We start from the raw sequence: 24,930 nt of genomic DNA, 5'->3' as shown, positions 1-24,930 counted from the left end.
TAGACCAAATCACAGGGTCATCTAAGCCATGGGGCTTCAGATTTTGTTTATTGTAATACGATAAGAAACATAAAAAGGTTTTGAGCCAGAAAGTAACACAAAAAAGGGTCACTTTGGTTATTGGATTGGAAATAGACCATAGGGTGTGCTATCATCTCCATGTTTATGTCCACACCTGCCTCCCCCGCCCCCCGCCAAAATTCATATGTTAAAATCTTAGCCCCCAAGGTGATGGTATCAGGGGGGTATTATAAGGTGATTGGTCATAAGAGCAGATATCTCATAAATGGAATTAATGTCCTTGGAAAGGAGACTCCAAAGACCTCATTTGCCCCTTCCACCATGTGAGGTAACAGTATAAAAATGGCAGCTTTGTGGAAGAGGGCCCTTACCAGATACGGAATATGCTAATGCCTTAATCTTGAACTTACCAGCCTCCAGAAATTGTGAGAAATAAATGTCTGTTGTTTATAAGCCATTCAGTCTATGGTATTCTATTATAACAGCATGAATGGACTTAGCCATGGTGAAAGCAGGGTGACCACTTGAAAACAATGTCAGTAATCAAAGTGAGAAATGATGGTAGTTTACACCAAGGAATTTATAGGAGTGAGAAGTGATTGATTCTGTAAATATTTTGAAGGAACGGACCACAGAATTTGCAGATAGACTCTATGCAAAGTGTAAAAGAAAAACGGAAGAAAGGATGAACTCAAGTTCATCCCTGAGTAACTGGTTTCTATTTACTAAAATGGAGAAAAATGAGGAGAGGGGAGATGTATGATTTGGACAGGTGAACTTCAAAATACCCATTAGTCATTTAAGCAGAAATAGTGAGTAGATCATTTAGATAGAATCTGGATTTCAACATAGGTCAGAGCAGGAGATTTTGTATAGGTTGTGTTGCTCTGTTAATGTATTTTAAGGCATATATGTTTCAAAGTTTATTCTTAAAAATGTGAACATTAAAGGTTTTTAAACAAAACACAGTTCATATGTCTTTTCATATTTCTTAAAGTTGCAGTGTCAAGTAAAATCTAAACCTACCATGCATGTCTTTAAAGTTTTCAAAAAAATGTAAGTGGCATCCAACAAAATTGTTACTTAACCTACTCATATTCCTGTATGCAAACATTAATAATTGAAGGCATCGATAGTGCAAAAGTTTCCTACATAATAATGGATAGGAAGAAGAACCTATCCTACATATTTGTCCTATCACCATTATAAAAACACACAATTAGCCAAGGTTTTTCACAGAAACAAGGAGAAAGAAAATACCATTAAGTAAGCAAATGGAAAAATAATATGTTCTTAAATGATCATTCTGTTCCATTTTTGTTCAATTGAGAATATATGAGTCAAAATTTCCTTTCCAGTTTCGACTTTAAGCTAGAATCGCCACTGGAATTATTTATTTATTTATTTATTTTTTGCTGCCTTCTCATGGCTAAAAAATGCCTGTCTGTCCAAGGAGGATTTCTTGGATGCTGTTTAAAATTATTTATCAGCTTCTGACACATGACACAAGTGCAAAAGAAAATTTTATATGAAAATTTATGTATCTGGTATAAAGTAATGACTCAAAATTATCTACTAATATTAAACCATGTTTACTATGGTTTCTGTGTGATATAGATTAATGGCCAGACTAGCTCATAGCTCTTATCTATGCATTGATACATTTTTCCCCCATAGTTAGCTTGAATATAAAAGTACTGTCTCAGTTCTATGTGCAAGCTTCCTATTAATCTCAATGTTGACTCCAATTTAGCAAACATAACTTATTTTAACAAATAAATTCCAACAAAGAACTGGAGGTAAAAGAATTTTATATAGTGAATTTTGTTTCCTGTTGGGTAAAGGTTCAGAAAACAGAAATGCACATATTGGTCCTAAATTAATGTTAAAATTTTATACATCTAGATGTATTGCAGGAAAATTTTCCCTAAAGTTTTATACAAATTTTATAAGCATACAGTATTATTTGTGTTAGAGATCCATTGATTATCATCAAATGAGATTACTTTTAAAAGAAGAAAATAACCAACAATATTAAAATCACTGCTTATACAAGAATCTCCCTCCCCCCTGCCAATCTGGGATATCATAACTTTTTTTCAAGATCTGTGAAAACAGATATGTATTGAATTTCTTACCTGGCTTAAAAAAATTTTAACAATTAGGAAAAAAGGTACATAATTATTTTTAAAATATTTAAATGTGATTTTATAGAAGTATTTATTTTTATTCAAATAATAAATATAAACTATATTTACCAAAATACTTACATTGCAAACTATAAAATCAGCAACTATGAAAATATTTATTTGCCAAAAATTTTATCTTTTAAAAGATAGGACATTTGATTATTTCAAGTTTTTAAAATAAATTAATAATGTTTACAACAAATATCTATTATCAACTAAGTATATCTTTTTATTAATTTGTAGATACTGATTTATTAGGTTTATATATTCATGAAATTGATTTGTAGTTATAAATGCAAGGACTTACTCATATAACATTCAGAGATAAATAAGTTACCTAATAGACATTAGAATAAAAACAAAAATAAATCATGTTTCTTAAAAAAACAATCATTCATGGGTTAATCATATTTTATATATAATATTTATTAGACAAAATATTTTGCACAAAAATTTTATTTTGATATTATTGAAACATTAAAATTTGTGTATCATAAAATAAAAATTTACCTTTTATTATAAAAAGCATTGGAAACAGAACATTCTCTTTCAATGTAAATAATAATAGGAAATGGGTATTAATGTATAATTTGAATGTATGAATAGTAGAATCAACTTATGGTTGATTATATACACATATACATATATGTATGTGTGTATGTTTATTTATTAATGTATACTTAATGACTAAAATGATCAAAATATAAGTTCGTCTGAGTTCACCTACCTTAAGAACATCTCCTTGTGCTAAATGAAATGTTCTGGCTGAAATATTGATGCCCTTTCCTGCTTGAACCTGAATACTATATATGCATTCATGGTTGTTTTCATAGTTGAGTGGATAATTTGGAGAGAGCAAAATTCCTTCATTATTTGTTGCAGATGCACCACATTCAGCTGCAGGTAAAACAGAATATTGAAGTACAGTTTAATAGAAAGCATTATCATTTTCAAGTAATGTCATGTATGGAAGTGTAATGCATTTTATTTTACCTAGAGCCTAACAGGAAAATGATATATAGAATGGCTATATGTTGTAGATGATTTTTTCCCTCCTCAAATAACATATGGGAAGAAAGGACTACTGCCCATGGAAAGGATATGTGTATATAAATGGAAATATACAATAGTTTCAGTAATTTTTCCCCTGGATGAAAGGGTAGCATGGGAAAGGATCAGAGCAAAATATTTTAATGCATTTTGAGCTTGTGGATCTCTGATTAGTTTAAAACATTTCATTTTATAATTTAACTCTTTTAAAATATAATAAAAGGTAAAGAGATTTGAATTTTGCTTTTGAATGATTCCAATTTGATCCCCTTTTTAACTTTTTAATTGAATTGATCCCTTTTTCTCCCAATAGCATTTCCTTGATCCAACAATTTTAATAATAAAAAGTGAATCAAATAGCACATTGTCTTTGAAAACTGATATAATTGTTAAAACCCATTGGTTATAACACTTAATCAATAATTGTAACAGATTGGGAATCTTTGGAAATTGTATCATCTTTCTCAGCTTAAAAGATAGACTGAATTAAGCCATTCTCATAATAAATATATGCTACTGCTAACCCTCCAGGTCTAATTTTGCAAAATTTGAGGAAGTATTCTACCATTTGTGAAGAACTGAGAATTTCTCAACAAATTTAGGTCAAATTTAATTTCAATTTATTACAATATAAAAATCTTGTGACGATATGGCAAAACCAAACATTAAGTCCTTATAATTCTTTTTTTTTTTTTTTTTTTTGAGACAGAGTCTCGCTTTGTTGCCCGGGCTAGAGTGCCGTGGCTCCAGCCTAGCTCACAGCAACCTCAAACTCCTGGGCTCAAGCAATCCTACTGCCTCAGCCTCCTGAGTAGCTGGGACTACAGGCATGTGCCACCATGCCCGGCTAATTTTTTCTATGTATATTTTTAGCTGTCCATATAATTTCTTTCTATTTTTAGTAGAGACGGGGGTCTCGCTCTTGCTTAGGCTGGTCTTGAACTCCTGAGCTCAAACAACCCACCCACTTCGGCCTCCCAGAGTGCTAGGATTACAGGCGTGAGCCACCGCGCCCGGCCCAAGTCCTTATAATTCTTAAATATGTTTCAAAAATGCAAGGGACTCGGTTTTCTATCTTATCTAATAACTTGCTTCATGTTACCAAACCATAGGGTAGGAATATTTATATTTTCAAAGATTTAACTAAAAATTTAAAAAAAAGCAAGTCATTATTTTCCAGAAATAATATTGTAAAAATAATGATTTATGGAAACATAAATCAGAGGAAGTAGACAACAAGGTGAAGGATAATGAATGCTTTACCTTTTAAGGGCTTAAACATTAACAAAAATAAAGCAAAAAAAAAAAAAGCCTAATGAGGAAATAAAAATGATTAAGAAGAAGCAGTTAGTATAATATAAACATCACATGAAATAATAAAAACTAATGGTACAATGCTAACAATCAATCAGTCACATGAGGAATAATACACAATAAAGAGTTCCTCCAAATTCCTTTTAAAGTAAAAGAAAAAAATCATAGACCATCAAGATTGATTTAAATTATTTTTATTTTAATGTCATTTAAATATATTCAAACAAAAATAGATATGTCCTTATGCTTTTAGCTGTATACAATTGTAATACCAAAACTACTTTACAAATACTGGAACAAATGACAAAAACAACAAAATTAAAAATAGCAACATGTATTTAACGTAGCATAAGATTTTGTTTTCCTGAAATGAAATCGCCTTTGGCAATGTGGATCAGGAACCAGCTGCTAGAATATAGGCTTTTAGAATTTGCTACGTCTTTAATTATACTATACTGTGTAATGACTCAATTCTCCCTCATCTTATACCTTTGTGAGCTGCTGAGAAACTTTCTTCTGTATAGGACAACATGATGCCATGCTTCTTTTACCTAGTGGGAACCATTTACATTTTAAATCTGCCTTATTTCTTTCTCACTAGATTATTAAATCTAGGTACGCCTGTGGAGTATGATGACAAATATAATTGAGATCATACAGATGACCCAGAATGCACATATATTTTTATCAATTAGATTATTTAGAAGAAAATTCAAACAGTTTTAAATTATTTTATAAAATCAGAAAGTTTTGAAAATATGTTCTTAGATGTCAATTTGCAAAATATTGATAGCATGATTAAGAGCTCAGACATTAAAAATCAGAGTCCTAGGTTAAAAATTTAGCTCTATTTTTTCCTAGTTATAGGGCTTTGGAAAATTATTCCCTTTAAGCTCAATATTGTTATTAATACAATGAAAATAATACCTTCCTCATAGAGATTTATGCGTGTGTGTCTACATATAGATAGATAGATATGTAGATGATACATGTTGAGCATTTAGCACAATGTTGGCTTACAAGAGCTCAATAAATTAAAGTTATAATTATGAATATTTTAAGTATTAAATATTATATATCACGATAACATTTATAGTGATATCATGATATATATACATATATATGCTAGAAAATTTTTTAAAAATGAAAAATCTATAGATGAAATCTATACCGGTATAGAAAAACATTTTTCTATAAAAAGCCAGAGGGACTCTTCTTAATTTTGAAGTATCATTGATAATATCAAAATTATTTTAACAACTTATATAAATTGAGCAAAACACCCTATACCCCCCCAAAACAAAGCCAAATAATAAGTGACTTCAACTGCCCTTTAAAATATACTAATAATTTAAGTTCTCAACATTACAATAGACAGTAAGTGCCTTCTGCCAGAAATTTTATTGGGTTTATACTGTATAATTTTAAAAAGCCTTGCCTTTTATATTAAAAAGAAACTTTTTTATATTTTACTATTTTGGTTTATTTAAATTGGCTATAAATGATATCTACTTGGTGAAATAAAATCAGGTCTTACTAAGGAATAGAAGAATTAAAAGATAATTTGGATTAAATTAGCACCTTTCTCATTTAATCAGTACTAACTATGTAAGTGTGGGAACCAATGCAAAATGAAAATGCAATGCCCCTTGTTGAACAAGTAAGAATTTCAAAAGACCAATGGAACATTAAACCAAGTAAGGGACCTTCTTAGCATGGAGCCCTGTGTGACTACAGAGGTTTCACATTCATGAAGTTGACTCTGCATTTATTTCTCACGTTATCCCTGCAAGGTAAAACTTACTTTCTCCACTTTTATAGGTGAAGACACCAAAGTGAGCTTTCTTGCTAAAATCAAACAAATAGTTTGTATAAAAGCTGGGATTTACAGTCATCTATCATTGTCCATGGTGTTAAAAGGGTGAACGTACAATTTCTCTTTCAGATTAAAGTACGTTTTTAGTGTGAAAGGAGGCATTGTTAATAATTATGTTAATTATCCTAAACAAAAGGTGTAAATTGAGACTATGCCAGGTAAACTAGCACATCTAGTACATAAGGTCACTTTTTTCTTTATAATTTAACTGCTGCCCACACTATTCAAGCATATTCTATTAAAATTAAGAAGATTATTATATGTGGGCTGGGGTGTGTCCTGAGGGTCAGAATGCATTCATCCCACATATAATTTATAAATATATATTCTATTACACATAATTTAAATGTTCAGAATGATTACCTCATCTCAAGGAAAGATATTGAAACAGAAAATAAAAATCTCTTCAGAACATTCTACTTACATATACAGGAAAATGCACACATTTATTTTTTCAATAAGTGTTTTAATAAAATTTTTTACCAGCAGTAGGTTATGGCGGTATTTATTTAGCCACAATACCAAACTCCAGGAGCTAGCTGGTTAATAAGGAATTAATTTTACATGGAAACTGATCTTTGATTTAATCTTTGATTTTAAAATATACCAAGCACTGGCTTTCAGTATTCAATTTAGGACTAACATTTTCCCAGTACAGTTCTCTTTCAGCACTTTAGCTATAGCAGTCTTGCTTGCCAACCAGATTTGAACTAGGTCTAATTTTGAAATTAACAACAAACTTTGCACAGTTTGACCATATGCCTTAGTCAAGCAATGAGCATGCTTCTAGCTCTTCTCTGTAAAAAGCTGACACAATGAATTATGAAAAAATATAAAATCTGAAGCAAACAATAATAAGTTAGAAGTTTGAATCAGTAATTAAAAATCTCCCATCAAAGAAAAGCCCAGGGTCTGATGGTTTCACTGTTGAATTTTTCAAATATTTAAAGAAAAATTAATACCAATCCTTCTCAAACTCTTCCAAAAAAACTGAAGAAGAAGAAACACATTCAAACTTATTTTAGGAGGCCAGTATTACGCTGCTACCAAAACCACATATGGACACTAAAAAAGAAAATTATAGGTCAATATCCCTGATGAACATAGATTCAAAAATCCTCAACAAAATTCTAGCAAACCAAACTCAACAATACCATAATCAAGTTGGATTTATGCCAAGATGCAAGGATGGTTCACCATATGCAAATCAATAAATGTGATACATTATGTTAACAGAAGGAAAGGCAAAATTATATGATTATCTCAATAGAGATAAAAAAAGGCATTTGACAAATCTATCTCAATAGAGGCAAAAAACGCATTTGATAAAATTCAACATTCTTTTTTGATAAAAAAACTCTCAATTTCGGTAATAAAAGAAATGTACCTCAACACAATAAAGACCATATATTACAAATCCACAGCTAATATCAAACACTGAGAAGTTGAAAGCTTTTCCTCTAAGATCAGGCAGAAAATAAGGATGGCCACTCTCCCCACTTCTATACAACATAGCACTGGATGTCCTAGCCAGTACAATTAGGCAAAAGAAAGAAATAAAAGCCATCTAAATCAGAAAGGAAGGAGTGAAATAGTCTCTGTTTGCAGATAACATGATCTTATATATAGAAAATTCTAAAGATTACATGAAAAAAAAACCCTGTTAGAACTAATAAAGTCAGTACATTTGCAGGCTATAAAATTAACAAACAAAATCCGTTGTGTTTCATGCACTAAAAATGAACTGTTCAAACAAAACATTAAGAAAACAATCCTGTTCATAATAGCATCAAAAAGAATAAAACACTTAGGTATAAATTTAACGAAGATGAAAGGCACATTGATAAAATAAAATGAATCCATAAATAAATTAAAAGGTGCTCTGTGTTCATGGATGGGAGGCAGATTAGAGGAATTCATATTGTTAAAATATTCATACTTCCCAAATCAATATATAGATTCAATTCAACCCCTATCAAAATTTCAATGGCATTTTTCACAGAAATAGAAAAAAACAATCCTAAAATTCTTATAGAACCACCAGAGTCCTCAAATAGCTGAAGATACCTTGAGCAAAAGGAATGCCACACATATTTGGTTAACTAATCTTCTACAAAGGCTCTAAGAATATATTATATATAAAAACATATATATATGAAGATTCTTTTTAATAAATGTTGTTAGAAAAACTGGATATCCATATGCAAAAGAACCTTGATATTGGATACTTATCGTACATATGCACAAAAATCAACTCAAAATGGATTTAAGACTTAAATATGAGACCTGAAATCTTAAAACTCCTAAAAGAAAATATAGAGAAATATTCCATGACATTAGTCTTGGGGATGATTGTTTTATTTAACAACAAAATTACAAGCAACAAAAGCAAATATAAACAAATGGGACCACATCAAACTAAAAAGTTCTGTACAGCAAGGAAAAAATCTACAAAATGAAAAGGGAATCCATGGAATGGGAGAAAATATTTGCAAAGCACATATCTGATAAAGGATTACTATCTAAAATATAGAAGGAACTTGTATAACTTAATAGGGAATGGAAATGAATGGAAAAGAAAATGTGTTTTTTATATATGTGTGGAATATATATGTAATATTATTCAATATGGAAAATTATTCAGCTATAAAAAAGAAGAAAATCCTAACTTGTTACAAGAAGATGTTATGCTAAGTGAAGTAAGCCAGACACAGAAAGACAAATACTGCATGATCTCCCTTCTTAGTGGGATCTAAAAAAGTGTAACTCACAGAAACAGAGAGCAAAAAGTTGGTTACCAGGAGTGAGAAGTAGGGAAGATGGGGGGATGCTGGTCAAGGTGTACAAATTTACAGTTTTGAGATAAATAATTTTTGGAGAACTAATGCACAGCATGGTGACTATAGTTAATAATACTGTATTATATGCCTGAAATTTTCTAAGAGAGCAGATCTTAATATTCTCATAACACACAAAAGGTAACCACTTGAGCTGACAAATATGTTAATTAGCATGATTGTGACAATCATTTGACAATGTGTATATATAATATACATATCAAAACATCATGATATATTTAATACATCTTGAATAAATACAATTTTTATTTGTCAATTATACCTCAATAAATTTGCAATTATAAAAAGAAACAATGTTAAGGAGCCTCAGCAAAAAGTAAGAAATATATTGGTCTGTAAGACTCTCTGTCCTAAGTATCGATAGTGTTAGCTGTGTATTTTGTTCCAAGACATGATCCCTAACAGACTACTGGCTTTTGAGATAGCTATGCTATTACAACTGGATCTGAATCACTGGTACTTGTGCGGCATTTATTGCTCTCAGCAACACATGTTGAGTCATTTTATATTCCCATTACAGCTTCTAGTTAATGAAATTAAATTCAGAATATGTCTTTTTTTGTCTATTGGGCTATATGTCTACATACAAAATACACAATTTGTCAACATAAAAATTACATTCAAATTTCACTTATGTGACAGAAATCTAAGCATTTAAAATATAGCACCCTGAATTAAGATGTTACATTTTAAACCAATGATAGATTAATAGAAATTCTATTATATAGCAGGCACTCTGCCATTTGCTTGGAGTAGAGAAGAGTGAAATAAACAAATAGATTAAATGATAAATTGCTATGTGATGTGCTAAATGCTATAAAAACAAATATGAACAAGTTTGGTGGGAACACTATGAATGGAATAAACAATTTTGCCTGTGGAAGTTGAGGAAAGTCCACAGAGAAATAGAAACCTAATTGGGTCTTACAGGCATAAAACAATATCTTAAAACAATTCAACAATGTCTTTGATTTTCCTGAGAAATATCTCATTTCATTATGTTTCTTATGCTCAGAAGAGGAATTATCAGCCAGGTATAACAGACATAAACACTGAATTTTTATTTCTGGTGACCTAAGGCCCATAAGGACGTCAATAAGAAACTATCCCTTTCCTTGGTCTTCAACAGAGCAACAGTGGATGGGGTTGAAGATTCCTTCAGGACCTTTCAGCTTATATTGTGGCTGTACTTCTCTGTTGTGTATCCTAATGGGGTGTGACTAAGAAATCTAAAGAATTTAGGGAAGAGATTCCAGTATGGGACAGCGTGCCATAGGATTATAAATTATAGGACTGGCTGGAGAGCGGCAAGTATGCCCTGTTGATTTCTCCATAACAGCACTAATGGTTCTAAAGCAGATAAACTATGATCAGAGTTGGCAAACAACATTCTTCTAAAGAGACTTATAAAAGAAGAAAAAATGTATGGCGATTCTGCATGTGTATTTTTAGACAATCCCAATTACAAACATTTTTCAGATTTAATCTTTAAAGGAAAGTCCATATGTTATAAAATGCGAAGAAAATGATTGCTATACACATGGTTTGAGTGTTCCTTTAACATACTGTTCCCTAAAAGTGTCTTAATTTTTCTTTTTCTTTTATCAATGTTTGCTATGGTCTGTATTTCTTTCCCTCCTCCTATTTTCTCCCTTAATGTTATTATTATGATAGAGGTTTTTGGTTCTATTGTGTTGGTTTGCTTACTTGCTTAAATTTCCTCACAGAAACAGTGCTCTCTATAAAGCAAAAATTGAAAGGAGAAAACTGCTTCTTGTGGTAGACCACATATATGGAGTTTCATTTTACATTAACGTTGAATCACACCAATTTGAAATAGCTTAATAAATGAAATATTAATAAAATCTCACTTTATATAAACATTTTTAATTTATGTAAATACTCCAATTAAAGACAAAGAGTCACATAATTTTAAAGATGTGAACAAAATTGGTTGTAAACCATGTTTATTTTGGAATGCCACATGGCCTTCCCTCTTCCTTCTAACTGGAAAAACTGGCTATCCTTTGGCAAACAATGCTCTGCATGAGAAACGCTATGGAGTGATTGTAGGTGACACTCATTCATTCATCTCATCAATGTTAATTGAACATCCACTATGAACCAAACACTATTCTTTGTGCTGGAGAGCCATCAAAAAAAAAAAAAAAAAAAAAAAAGAGTATGAGAGAAGCATCTATTCTCCTGAGGTGAAACATGCAATAAATAAGTATAGAAAAAACAAGTGGAATAAACAACAAGCCAGATGATCATAAGTGCTAAGAAGAAAATCGTGGAAGAGGGATAGGAAATACTGAGCAAATATTCATTGAAAAATCATATCTGAACAGAGATCTGAAGGAGTTAAAGGGGAAAATATGCAATGGGAAATAGCATTGCAGTCAGAGGGCATAGCAGATACAGATGAGAATGTACTTCATATATGGGAGGAAACAGCAAAGGGACCAGCACAATGGAAATGTCTTTTTTTTAATTTCAAAATATTGTGGAGAGGTCAGGTGCGGTGGCTCACGCCTGTAAGTCTAGCACTCTGGGAGGCCGAGGCAGGCGGATCGTTTGAGCTCAGGAGTTCTAGACCAGCCTGAGCAAGAGCAAGACCTCGTCTCTACTAACAAGCAATGAGATTGAAGCAGCAATAAAAAATCTTCCAACAAAAAAAAGCCCCAGACCAGATGGATTCACAGCCGAATTTTAGCAGACCTACAAAGAACAGTTGGTACCCATACCAAAGAAATTATTCCATAACATCAAGAAGGAGAGAATCCTCCCCAACTCATTCTATGAAGCCAGAATCACTTTGATACCAAACCCAGGACAGAACACTACAAAAAAACAAAACTACAGACCAATATCCCTTATGAATGCAGATGAAAAAATCCTCAATAAAATACTAGCAAACCGAATTCAACAGCACATCAAAAAAATAATAATAAGCCACCATGACCAAGTGGGCCCCATCCCAGGGATGCAAGGATAGTTCAACATACATATCAATAAATGTGATCCACCACACAAATGGAATTCCTCAATTACCATAATAGCAAACTCACCACTCCACTTCCACTTTTTCTCCTGAGAGTTTATTCACATCTCAGAGCCTGAATGATCCTTTAAAGACATACATCCTAGGATCTCTCTCTGTTTGTCCCTTTGACAAGCCTTCATCCAGAACCCTTCAATGGCTTTCCATCCCATTCTGAGTAAAACCAAAGTCCTTGCAATTGCCCACAGAACCCTACATGATACACTCTACCTATCCTCTTATCTCTCTTCCCTTACTCCACCCTATTATCCCTCTTACTCATTCCACTCCAGCTGCACTGTGCTCTACTCTACTCTATTCTACTGGGGTTCTGAGAAAAGGACTGTCAAAGGGACTGACATGTAGGGATCCTAGCATGTACATCTTTAAAGATCCCTTTAAATTCAGGGTCCCTGAATCCCTTCTCAATTCAGGCTCTGAGTTGAGAATAGACTCCGGTGAAGCAAAGGTGCTCACTATTACTTTGTTATTATCCTAACAGTCACTGTAATTATAACATACATTTTTTTTTAATAAAAAAGTCTTCCAAGCATCCAGGTGCTCATAAAGTGGTGGTGATGTTATTGTCAGAAAAATAAAAATAAAACTTTAGAATGAAAATTAGATGTGCTAACTTTCACTGAAAGTTACTAACAACCAAAGTATGTTTCACTGTTATATTAGGAGAGAATAGTGTACAAAAAATTAGGAATAATGCTGAAATTCTTATAGAAGCACTATTATTTAGATTTATGAATATTAAGAATGCTTTCCCCAATACTTTACATTTATTACTATAGAAAATGTAAATATAATTTATGAGTTTGAATCCTGAGGTCTTCAAAAACACACACTTGCATAAAATGTGACCACTCTGTACAACTCTTAAATTTTACAGACTGTTAAAGTTTTAGTACTGTTCATGAATGACAAACAAGTTGTTTAAGAATAAATATTAGGAGCTTATATTAATATATATGTGTATATATATAAAATCTCATTTAAAAAAAAAAAGTCTTCCATGACAGCGTTAACCTATATAAGTCTCTTTATTCTTGAATGTATTTCAGAACCCTTCACTTTGTCAATAACTTCTTGGTTTATCTCTCATCTAACATTCATAGTATAAATTTCTCAAGGGCTTAGGCTGTGAGAGATCTTGCCTTTCTCTAAAGTGTTTAATATGCTGAAAATATAGCAGGTTTTAAAGTTTCTGCACCTTCTCTCTAGATATCTCATTTTATTTATGAATCTATGATTCCCAAATCTATATCTCTAACCTAGCTCTCTTAACCCAGCTCCAGATCTATATATCCTGCTTTCTAGCACATATTTCCACATTTACACCCCACAAGCAGCTCAAAATTCCCAAGCAGAAAGTATTTAACCCATCCTCCCATTCCACAGCCTTCTTCACCCTCTTTGTTCCATATCTCAGGGAACAGCAGCCAAATGACTTGTACTTCCACAAGTGTATTCCACTTTTATTTGACACTGGCCTTTTGCAGGTGCCCTTATCTTATTCATACACATCCCACACCCACATCAAACTAAAGCCTACTCATCCTTTTGTCTCAATTAGATACCATTTCCTCCGGGAAGTCTCCCCTATTTAGAGCATTTATCACACTCTATTACATTTGCCTGTTAATCTTTTCATATCTTCCTCAGACTATGAGCTCTTTGAAATCAGGGAACCTATCCTTACCCTAAGGACACTATATCCCAATTGCCTAGCATAGTGGTTGGCCCACAGTGGATATTACTGAGTGGATAGTTAATAAATTTGTATGAATTAAAATTGTACTTTATAATATTAACCATTAAATTAGGTTCTATATTCTTTTTAAACTAGGTAAAAACTTTATATATATAAATATATATATATAAACTAATATATATACTAGTCTCCTAGAAAATAAGAATACATATATATATATATTCTATGAGACTAATTGTTATTTTCTAGCCCTAGGAAATATAAGTAAAGATGTTTCTCTTTTTATGTTTATAATTATCCCAATCACTAATGGATAAATTTAGGAAATAAACCAACTCAACAATTCTAATTTTTATGCTGAACCATGGAAGTAGCAGTTGAGTATTTCAAAAACTTAAATGTAGCATCTGAAAATAAACTAACAATCATGTGTAAAAGGTACCATTTGTGTACTAAACTGGTTTTTCAGAGGTTTTTGAAATATTCAAATACCAATCCTGATAACAGGCCCCTGAGATATATACAGGAAATATGATTTAAACTATAAAAAAACTATTAAAAATTTAACTTTGTATAGTTCTTGGTTTGAAATAAAATACTTTATTTTAGAAGGAATTATTTAGTATTTAGGTGTCCATGGAACAGATTCACAGGGCCTCTATAATAGAATTGTTCAGTTCATCCTGAAGTGGTTTATTACTATGCACATATTTGTGTGTTGAGGAAAGGGCCCTGGGGGAGTAGAAGATTGGAAGCTCTTTATTGCCTAGAATAAATATCCTTCCAGACTATTTATCTCATTTTGTTCTGACTTTTAGAGATCACTAAACACCTTTGCTCCTTTTGACTACTGATTTGGTATCCTTGGAACTCTCCTCTCAGAAAGAACATGATAATAATTATGAATATTCTGATCGTCAGAATAAAAGATATCCTCTTTCCAATATTAATACATTTACAAACCCAGTTTTGTCTGTCATTTGTAAATCCACCAAGAGGGCTTCACAAAGTTGACTTTCACACATCCTGCAATCTGTGTTCTGAATTAAGGCACTTCACCAGGGTAAGGCTGCCCTTTGTCAACATCAAGACAATGACCAACCAAGTTGCCCCTTCACATAGTAACTTTCTACATAAAGAGCATGAGTTTTGGAATCAGACTGATCTGGCTTCAAAACCCAGCTTTGCCACTTACAAGCCAAGTGATTTTTGGCAAGTTACTTAACCTTGTGCCTCAGTTACCTCATCAGTGAATTAAATAAAATAATCTTTCTTTTATCAGTGAGAATTAGAAATAAACTTAAGATGTCTAGAACAAAGCTGGGTGTATAATAATTATTGGATAAATGACAAGTAGTAGTAGAATTAGTATCAGTACTCATCATAATAGCAATTTATTAGCAATATTGCCTTTCTCTAATTGCAACATGTTTGTGCATGGTGACTAAAAGTGCATTTTTAGAATCAGAATGATCAAAACCAAGCACATAAGCACTCATTGGCAGGCCCAGAATGCAATGTAAATTAAGCTGTATTAAAATTATTAATGAGAATTTAGAAACTAAATAAAAACTAACAATAGCCCGTTAGAGCCTAGTAGTAAATTGAATTAACCAGCTAACAGTTACTTGCATTATACATATAACCTCAATTAAACTGATAAGAATACAATATAAGAATTAAATTTAGATATATATGATTTTTTTGACAATTAAGGGCTAAGTCATGTGGAAGATTACTTGATATCTAAAATTTCCTTAAAAGCTCATAAATTACAAAAGTAATTTTGAACTAAAATAACATTACGTAAGTATTTGTGAGATTTTTATGTTGACATTTGGGAATTGGAAAGTTATGATTTGAAGAGGTTTGTTTAAAGTTTTCTAGAGCCTAGCATTCAGGTAAAACTTCAAAGCATACTATTCCATAAGCTAAACTACAAAGATGCTATTTACTAATAATTTGAATAACCATAGTTTTTATCATTTTAAATTTCTCTTGAATTATATATTTTGAGAAATTAAAAAAAAATATGCTTTGCAATGGCCAATAATCTATAACAAATTAAATTTTTTAAAAAGTCTGTATTTCCTGAACAAATTTTGACCCAAACTGAAAAATAAACTCCCATCCACTCTTTTTCTCATCTTCAAATCATGCAAAACATAGCATATCAAATTCTACCATAAAACACATGGGAGCTTTGAACCATGACAGTATAGAATTTGACAAAAGTTGAACAAATATGGGCTTTTGTTCCCAGGAGTTAACCTAGTGATGAAACCTGAACACATTTCCTGAAATGCCCTTTTAAATGTCCATAGAAGTAGTCATGAAATTACTGAACCTGCAAATTTTAATTGAGAGTTTGTTGATTTTTCCCAGATAGTTAAGATAGCACAGTAATTGGTACCTAGAGGCATGCAAAAAACTACCTTAACCCAGAGCAGCAAGGTTCAAATAAAAAGCTTTTATAGTCACTTTGGACAAGATATAGAATATGTTTATATTCTAAAATTTAACCAGTAACGTAACTACTAATTGCAAAATTCACCAAACATGACTGTCACCAAACATGGCTGTTAAAGAAAGATAAGAGTATAACCTATATACTATAAGCCATATGAAATAAGAATTCTCGTATTCTGGAGCAGTGTTGTGGGCATATGTCTATTGTCCCTAGGGTTAGTGGAGCACCTATAGCCAAAATATAACAAAGGAACAGTGAAAATGTGTCATTTTATTATATAAATTCCATCTGTACAAGAAAATATTGATATGAACTAAATAAAAGTTGTATTTTCACTGGAAGGCTCTGTCTAACAATTTATCTCTGGAATTGAGGGATGAAGATGTAGCTGGTAAACACTAAAAATCATATCTACTATGGTCTCAGTTTATCTTTGTGTATGACATAGTTTTTTTTAGTGGTATTCTTATTTTAAAGATATGTAAATATGTTTAATCACATCAACTTATACAGCTTGAAAATGCCAGTGTTACATATACTGTGGTCTTTCCACTGAACCTTACTCTTACGCTATAAAATAAATAAACTACAGGCATTTATTGAATGCTTGAATTCAGAACATTGCATTAATGAGTTATGGCATTGTGACGTGGTCAAGCAGTCGCTCACCAGCAATGCAATGGCTAACAAAACTAAAGGGTCACAACTGCAGCAAATTGATTGTTTTGCCACTCTTCTCTGGATTTGGCTGGTTAGGTGACAAAAAATGGATTCAGACAGTTTATTATTTACACAGACAGGGAACACAAGATCAGCATAATGTCAGTTTCCTGTATCCCTTATCCCACAGGATGATACCAAATCAAAGAGGCCAGATGACAGATGGCATACAAAGAGGTATAAAAAGTGGTCTTCCCCAACCGCACTGACAGCTGTAAGCATGTATATTGAAGGAAAGAAAAGGTCACTCTGCCATTGAGAAAATAACTCTAAATTACAGCTAAGCAGTTTAAAAGGCTTATACAGAAGCCTGAAAATGTACCCTAAAAGGAGAGAGGCAGAAAGTCCTATGCTCACCTAAAACTTGGGAGATAAATGGGAAAAGGACTGATGGCAACTCCTCACCAGGCTGCTTATCTCCTTATATTCCAGAAGGAACCCTAGGACATTCTGCCAATAATTGGTTCAGACTGCAGACAGGCCTCACCTATGTTACCTATGTGGAAACGTGCAAGGTTGTCAGGGCGCTCACTGCATAGTGGAGCTGTTGATCTATAGGTCTTTCTTGCAAAATTTGAGAGTAATGCATGTGCAAAATTTTCACAACAAAATAATATAGATTATGTATAGTTGGCAAAGAGTAGATTAACACTATTGTATGCAAACTTGATCGTCTATGTCTCACACAAAGAATAAAGAATATTGATTTAGAATTTTTTTCTTATTTAGGCAAAACATTAGCATCTACGCTACAATGAAAGCTGGATTATTTCATTTTTGTCAAATTAAAAAAAATGAATTATGACTTCTTAAAACCTGCATATTTCTAGCCTAGGCCATTAGTAAAACAGAGTGGAGAAGAGCATGAATTAATGTTTAAAGCATGAGTAAAATCTTTGCAATTTGAAGTAGATTATGTGTAAATATGCCTAGGAGAAAACAACCTGCAAGAGCTAAATATATTCAGGCTCATTAGTAAAGCACACAGCAGTTTCAAGTCTATAATCATCTCGCTGAATAAAGATTCTCTTTTTTCTGTTGTTTAAATGAACATATTCCACATTGGTCCTTGAAGGTCGAAAAATAAAAATTTCATATTATGTTGAAAAACAAATTCCCTGGCCAGAGGACACTCTCAGGTAACCTATTTATTGTTTAGCCTTTTATGAATTAAATACTAGGACTTTTACTAGTCATTGTCCAGTTGATTTCAATAATTATGATTTTTACTATCTATCCCAATGTACATTGGGAATTTCTTCCTATTCCAATCTGAGCTTTCAGAAAAATACACGATGCACAGAACAGGAATTCTCAAAGAACCTCTTCTATGTTTATGTGTTTAACAGATTTCTGGGCCTTTGCCTCAGACAATGTAGGTATAAAGGGAACCTTCACCTTTCATTTCCATCAACATTCATGTTTATGCCTGCCCAAATCAGCATGAGGTTAAGAGGAGACAGGACCAGCAAGCTGAGAGCTGAGGAGAGTGCTGAACTGAGGCGCTATCTACTGCTGTGGCTGCAGGAACCCATCTGGTCTCAGCTACCCTGGAGCTATGAGTGCTTCTTAGGTAAAGTAGATACTTGTAAAGCATAAGACCAAAGAGCTTTAACATCCAGGGTTCAGCTAGATTACCTGTAACTTCTGCCTGAGTCTTACACAAAAGTAAGCATTGTTTTTCCTCCTAAAGCAAAGAGTTTAGCAGAAATAAATCACTCAATTTTGTTTTGGAAGGAAGATTTTGGTTTTGACTTTGGCTATTGTTCCTCAAAGAGTTTAATGAAGCTGCAGTTTTGTAGGAACTTTATTTAAAATTTTCACAGTCATTTATCTAAAGATAACTATCAAACAAAGTATTTTTTACTTTACCACATACTTTCCCAAACAATTTTCTCTCACAATGACTTTATCCCTATTTAAGTTACAAGTTACTGAGGCCAGAGTACTAAGTGACTTATTCAAGACAACATAGGTAGTAAGTCAGGACTTAAATCCAGATCCTCTGACTTGAAATTCCAAAGTCTTTCTACTATGCCATTTATTCATAAGCAGAACTATGAAGCGATTAAATATCAGTAACTCAGGAAAGCAGCCAATGCATGGATCGTGGATAGTAGGAAAAGGAAGAAAGAATTCTCAAAGAAAGACAGTTTAAGACTACTGAGGAAAATTCTCTGGATTAAGATGGAAGAGAGTCCTTCAGGGTTAAAGAAAAATCAGCTTAAAGATACTTTTTCCTGCCTAAAATCATAGTATACAATAAGATTAAGATTATCAAAGAATGGTTTTTGAGAGCAGAGGGCTTTCACATTATAAAGGAATTACACAGAAGACTTCTAATTCTTGTAGCTCTTCAGTTATCTCAAATTGAGAAATAACAATTATGAACAGCAATAGAAATAGAAAGGGGAATAGAAATACGACTATTAAGCCCTAGTCAAGATAGAAGGCTTATATTTTAAAGATTGGTACTATGCCTTTGCAAAAGGAGAAAGCACAACTTTTCTGCCATCGGGATACTATCAGGAATCATTCCAAGCCAGATTTACCAATGGAGTTTAAGCTTCAGGGTCTCTCATGTGCATAAATTACTTCCAAGGCCCTGTGCCAATTTTTACCTTCTTAATTCTGTATTATTCTTCTTAGAGAGCACCCACAAATTATTTGAGCTTTGAGTATAACAAAGCCTAGATCCACCTCCAAAAGCAACTAATCTAGTCTGGACCATCATGGAGCATAGACACAGATGATGGGGATTGGCAAAAAAGAGCAAGGACTGTAAAGAAAGATGGGGGGATGAAGGCCAGAACAAAGACAGTAACTGAAGTTACTTATGGCTAAAGGCTTTATCAGTGTTCTAGAGAGGAATGTCAATAATGAAACCATGCTGTAATTATACCTGCAAATATTACAAGATATATTCATGATTAAGTTAACTCATGATTAAGTTAATCAGTTCTTCTGGGGCTTAGCTCATTTCAAATGATTTTATGATTGGCATCTCTATTTTGGCCTGGATAATCTTTATATAAGATCAGTGGACCCTGGAATCAGACTAAGAGCTGTGATTTGTGATTCTACCCCTTATCAACTGCATGACATTTTACTTAACCTCCCTGTGCCTTAGCTTCTGAATCTGTAAAATAGGGAATGGTGCTTCCCTCGGTTATTATGGTGATGATATGCATGTAAAATCTTAGATCAATGTTTGGTGTGTTATTCTGTGCTCAACAGCTGATATGATTAATGTCATTGCTTTTTCTGCAGTCTTCTCAACTGGTGGCTTATGCCTTTTTCGTATTTCACTTCCCACTGGGCCAGGAGGTGGAGTAGGATTGCTTATTGCTCTTATGGCTGCTAGCTAGACAATATTTCTTCCCTCATTTTAGGCCTAGATCACATATTATCAGACTGTACCTCTCTCAGTCATCCACTAACCTCCTCGTTCTTTGACAGGATTTAACCTCCTGATTCATTGTCACTTTTTCAAAAGGCAACTTCTGTCTTTTTTTCTTGGTGCTTTCAATATTCCCTAATCCATTCACTCTCTTACTCTTTTAGACCTAACCTGCTGACTACATGACAAATAACAAGGCATAGAGGTGGGGGGTGGGGGTGTAACCAAAAAGTTAAATGTTACAACAAGGAAACAATCAGAAAAAATTCAGAATGTAGAATATCCTACATGACAGCCTGCCCAAGCTCATCAAAAAGTCCTATCATAGGGGGGAAAAAAAAAAAAAAAAAAAAAGCTAAAGAATCATAACAAGTATATACCTGAATCTTGATGTGGATACTAATCTGGAGAAAAAAGAAAATCTATAAAAGACATTTGGGAGAACATTTTTGAAAATTTCAATATGGACTAGATGTTGAATGATTCCACATGTGGTAATTATTTAAAATATTACAGTATATATTAAATGTAGGAGAATGGCCTCATTTTTAGAGGTGCATATTAAAATATTGTGGCATGAAATATCTGATATCTGCAATGTACTTTCAAATGTTGCAGAAAATATAATATAAAAAAATATATGGCAGGATGTTAACACTTGTTAACTCTAGATAGTACCTATATGGACCTCATCTTTCAGTTTTGGAGCAGATTTGACAAATTTATAATAAAAATTTGGGGAAAAACTTTCTTGATTCAACATTCCCCTCCAGATACCACTTTATTTCACAGATCTTTTGAGCAGAACTCCTCAAAAGAGTTGCCTAGATTCACTGTCTGCAATTCTCGTCCCATTTTCTCCACCTCTCACTCTGACACTGAAGAACCATTTGTCAAAGTCACCAATGACTTCTGCATGGCCATGAATATTTACATCTCTCATCTTACTCAACCTATCAGCAGCATTTATGGCAAGGTTTACTCCTTTCTCCTTGAACCCCTTTCCATTTAGCCTCTAAGACACCACTTTCTACTTGTTTTTCTCCTATGTTAAAGACTCCTACTTCTCAGTCTCTTTTGCTGATTCTTTTTTATCTCCCAGATTTCTAAACATTGCTGAGACTCAGGATTTGGCTTCTCAGTCTACACATACTCCCTTGCTTATCTTATCCAATCTCATGGCTTTCAAGAACATCTATGTGCCGATGATCTGTAATTTTTTTTTTCTCAAAATTGGACCTCTCTCCTGATCTCCAGACTGTGCCTTCAATTGGAATTCTCCTGTCTTGAGCCCAAAAATTCCTCTCTTTTGAGCCTGAAACCCCTTGAGCATAGAAGTCTCCTTGTTTCTCTGTGATATACTCAAAAGAAGATTGGCTCCTAGAAAGATCTGAGGTCTGGCTAAGATATAAAAGCAGTGGGAGAGCATATAAAAGAGAAGCTCTGTAAATTCTGATTGGGAAGCCAAATATCTCCCTCTGAATTAAAGATGTACTAAATTAATTCCAGGAATTGGGATCTTACTAGGCAATACCTGCTTCTGCATATAACTTGAACAAATTAAGGAATTTATAATAAAAAATTCTGAATATTTTTAGCACAAATATTTTTCACTTCTCGGAAGTGTCCTCTCCTCTCCAGTTTTACTGCTCTGCTCCATGATCATATGTATGGGGTATTGGAACCTCTTCCTGATGTTTCTCTAGCTTTAGTATAGCAAACTGAAGCTAGGGAAACCCAAATCCATTATCCATACATCTGAGTAAATGAAAGATGTTGTAAGATGTAAATTTGAATAATATTATCTCTTCACTTAAAACACCTAATGAATCTCCATTACTCCTTAATATGGTGTACAAGGTTCTCCATCATCAAAACCCGGTTTGCTTCTCATTTTTTCCAATCTTGTTGTACCAACCAATGATGAACGTTGTGTTTTCAGCTTCAGGTTTCTCAAGGACAGAATAGGCTGTCCAATTTAATCTATACGAAAAAGAATGAATTTAAGTTCATTCATGCTGAATTAACTTGGACTCTTTATAATGATGTAAAAATCAGGCAATGAACTTTTTGTTATCTTGAGCACACAGCTATTTAAGTGAAGTAAATTCTGTGTATCTCAGTGAGTCATTGCATGACAGTTTTCTCTATTACAGACTTGTTGAGAAGATTCCATGTGTTGATACATGTAAATCACTTAGCACACTGCCCAACTACGGTAAGAAATAAATAAATTTAAGAAATTTTCACTGTACCTCCATTTTACAGATGGGGATGGTGGTCGGGGGGATTAAGTATCTTGTGCAATTTGCCACAATCTCTAAATTGTGAATCCAAGATTTGAACCTAAGGGGCCTCTCTCTCTGAGTCCATATGGGATATTACAGGGTTGCTATTTATTACTATATCAATTCTAATAAAACATATACCCAAGGCTTCTGAACAATACAGAAAAATGTGTGAAATAAAAACTATACATCATTGTAAGAAATGTGGCCTTTGTGAATTGATTAAAAAGCACAAAAGAAGAAAGTGTTTGCTCCACATTGACTACACCTATAATTGAATTGGAGATTTGAAAAAGAGGTGTATAAAAACCACTTGAACCCAAAACAGATTTGTAGGCATATCAGTTGTACCTGTTTTACTTATGTTATTCCCTTTGCCTAGGCGGCCTTCCTCATATTTTCCATTTGGTAGAATGCAGCTCATCTTCACAAATATGTCATTTTTGAGAAGCTATTCCTTATCCTTTCAGGAAAAAAAATGCCTCTGGACTACACTATGGGTTTGATTTCTAATTCTCATATTATGGTGTCATAATTAGTCATAAATATTTATTTCCTCTTCAATATAGTAGAAGGTCCTTGATGAGGATGTTTTATTCATTTTTACCTTTGCTGCCCAACACTTAGTGCTCCCTAAATATTTGTTGAATTGGATTGATTTAATTCTTTTGTTGGGTAGTGGGATAAAAACATCAAATTTATCCATGTGTCTTAAAGTAATTGCTAATGTCTAATTTATCTTTCTTGTATCATCGTCACCTATCACAACATTCCAAACATAGTTGTCACTCAAACTAAGTTTGGTAAGTTAATGTATATATGAATAAATAAATGAATGAAGACTAAATTTCAAATGGCTGAGTTTAGAGTATTCCAAAGCTAAGAAGTCAGAGAGCTTAATGAGTGAACCCTTATCTGTTAATATTAACAACACTTATTCTTGAGAGAGGAGAAGGTACATTCCTAAAAAAGCAAAGAAAAAAAAAATGTAAGGAATAAGTATTAAAGTTTTTGAAAGTTTTCAATGTTATATCATTATCCGTGTACAAAGAAAAGAATAATTTTAACCTTATTTAGAAGATATTACAATATTCACTGAAATTTGATTTTTTATTTATATTTCTATGTACAGTACATGTAACTTGAATAAAAAATTTCTTAAAATCCTTCCAAAGATAAGACTGAATTAGGCCAGGTGCAGTGGCTCATGCCTGTAATCCTACCACTCTGGGAGGCTGAGGTGGGAGGATACCTTGAGCACAGGCCTGGATTGTTCGAGATCAGCCTGAGCAAGAACCAGACCCCGTCTCTACAAAAAATAGAAAAATTAGGTGGGCATGGTGGCTCACTCCTGTAGTTTCCAGCTACTTGAGTGCAGGAGGATTGCTTGAGCCCAGTAGTTTTGAGAGATTGCAATGAACTATAATGATATCACTGCATTCTAGCTCAGGAGACATAATAAGACCCTGTCTCAAAAAAAAAAAAAAAAAAAAACAACAGAAAACAAAAACAATTAACTATTATAATAAAACAACAGGCATCCTGAAATTAAGTGAGCAAATTCAAGAAAAAATCCTTTGGCAAATTCTAGAATTTTACTTTTAGTCTCCAAACCATCCTTCCTCTGCTCCCTAAAGAAAATTAAACCAAATAATGTTCACAGGAAGGTAGCATGCTGTTCAAAATGGTCATGCTACTTAACTCTGTGTGATTACTGCAATTCCGAAAAAATTCAAATACACAAAATATGAAATAAAGAATATGATGTATGAAATTTGAAATATAGACAAATCTATTCTTTACTTCTGGCTGTGACACTTAAAATAACTCACTTCACCTTTCTGATCATTGCTTTTCCAATATGGAAAATGTAAATATTAATATCTACCTAATAAGATTATTGCAAGAAGTAATGAGAGAAAGACTATAAATTATCAGGCTAAGTACTTTGATGTAAATGAATACATGTGCTAGGTGAGGT

General features: G+C 32.9%; 1 protein-coding gene across 3 annotated transcripts in view; it reads right to left on the bottom strand.

The window, feature by feature from the left end:
- CSMD3 (CUB and Sushi multiple domains 3) overlaps window positions 1–24,930 on the bottom strand; it is a 1,111,380-nt gene that overhangs the window by 313,923 nt on the left and 772,527 nt on the right. For all 3 annotated transcript variants that reach the window (XM_069466068.1, XM_069466069.1, XM_069466070.1), the window contains one exon: window positions 2,938–3,107. In XM_069466068.1, the coding sequence (XP_069322169.1) occupies window positions 2,938–3,107 (170 nt within the window). The remainder of the gene's footprint in view (window positions 1–2,937; window positions 3,108–24,930) is intronic.

This window comes from Eulemur rufifrons, chromosome 3 (assembly GCF_041146395.1).
Source record: "Eulemur rufifrons isolate Redbay chromosome 3, OSU_ERuf_1, whole genome shotgun sequence".
NCBI classification, from domain to species: domain Eukaryota; kingdom Metazoa; phylum Chordata; class Mammalia; order Primates; family Lemuridae; genus Eulemur; species Eulemur rufifrons.
The sequence above is the reverse complement of the archived record's forward strand: the minus strand, read 5'-3'. Positions and strand labels throughout refer to the sequence as shown.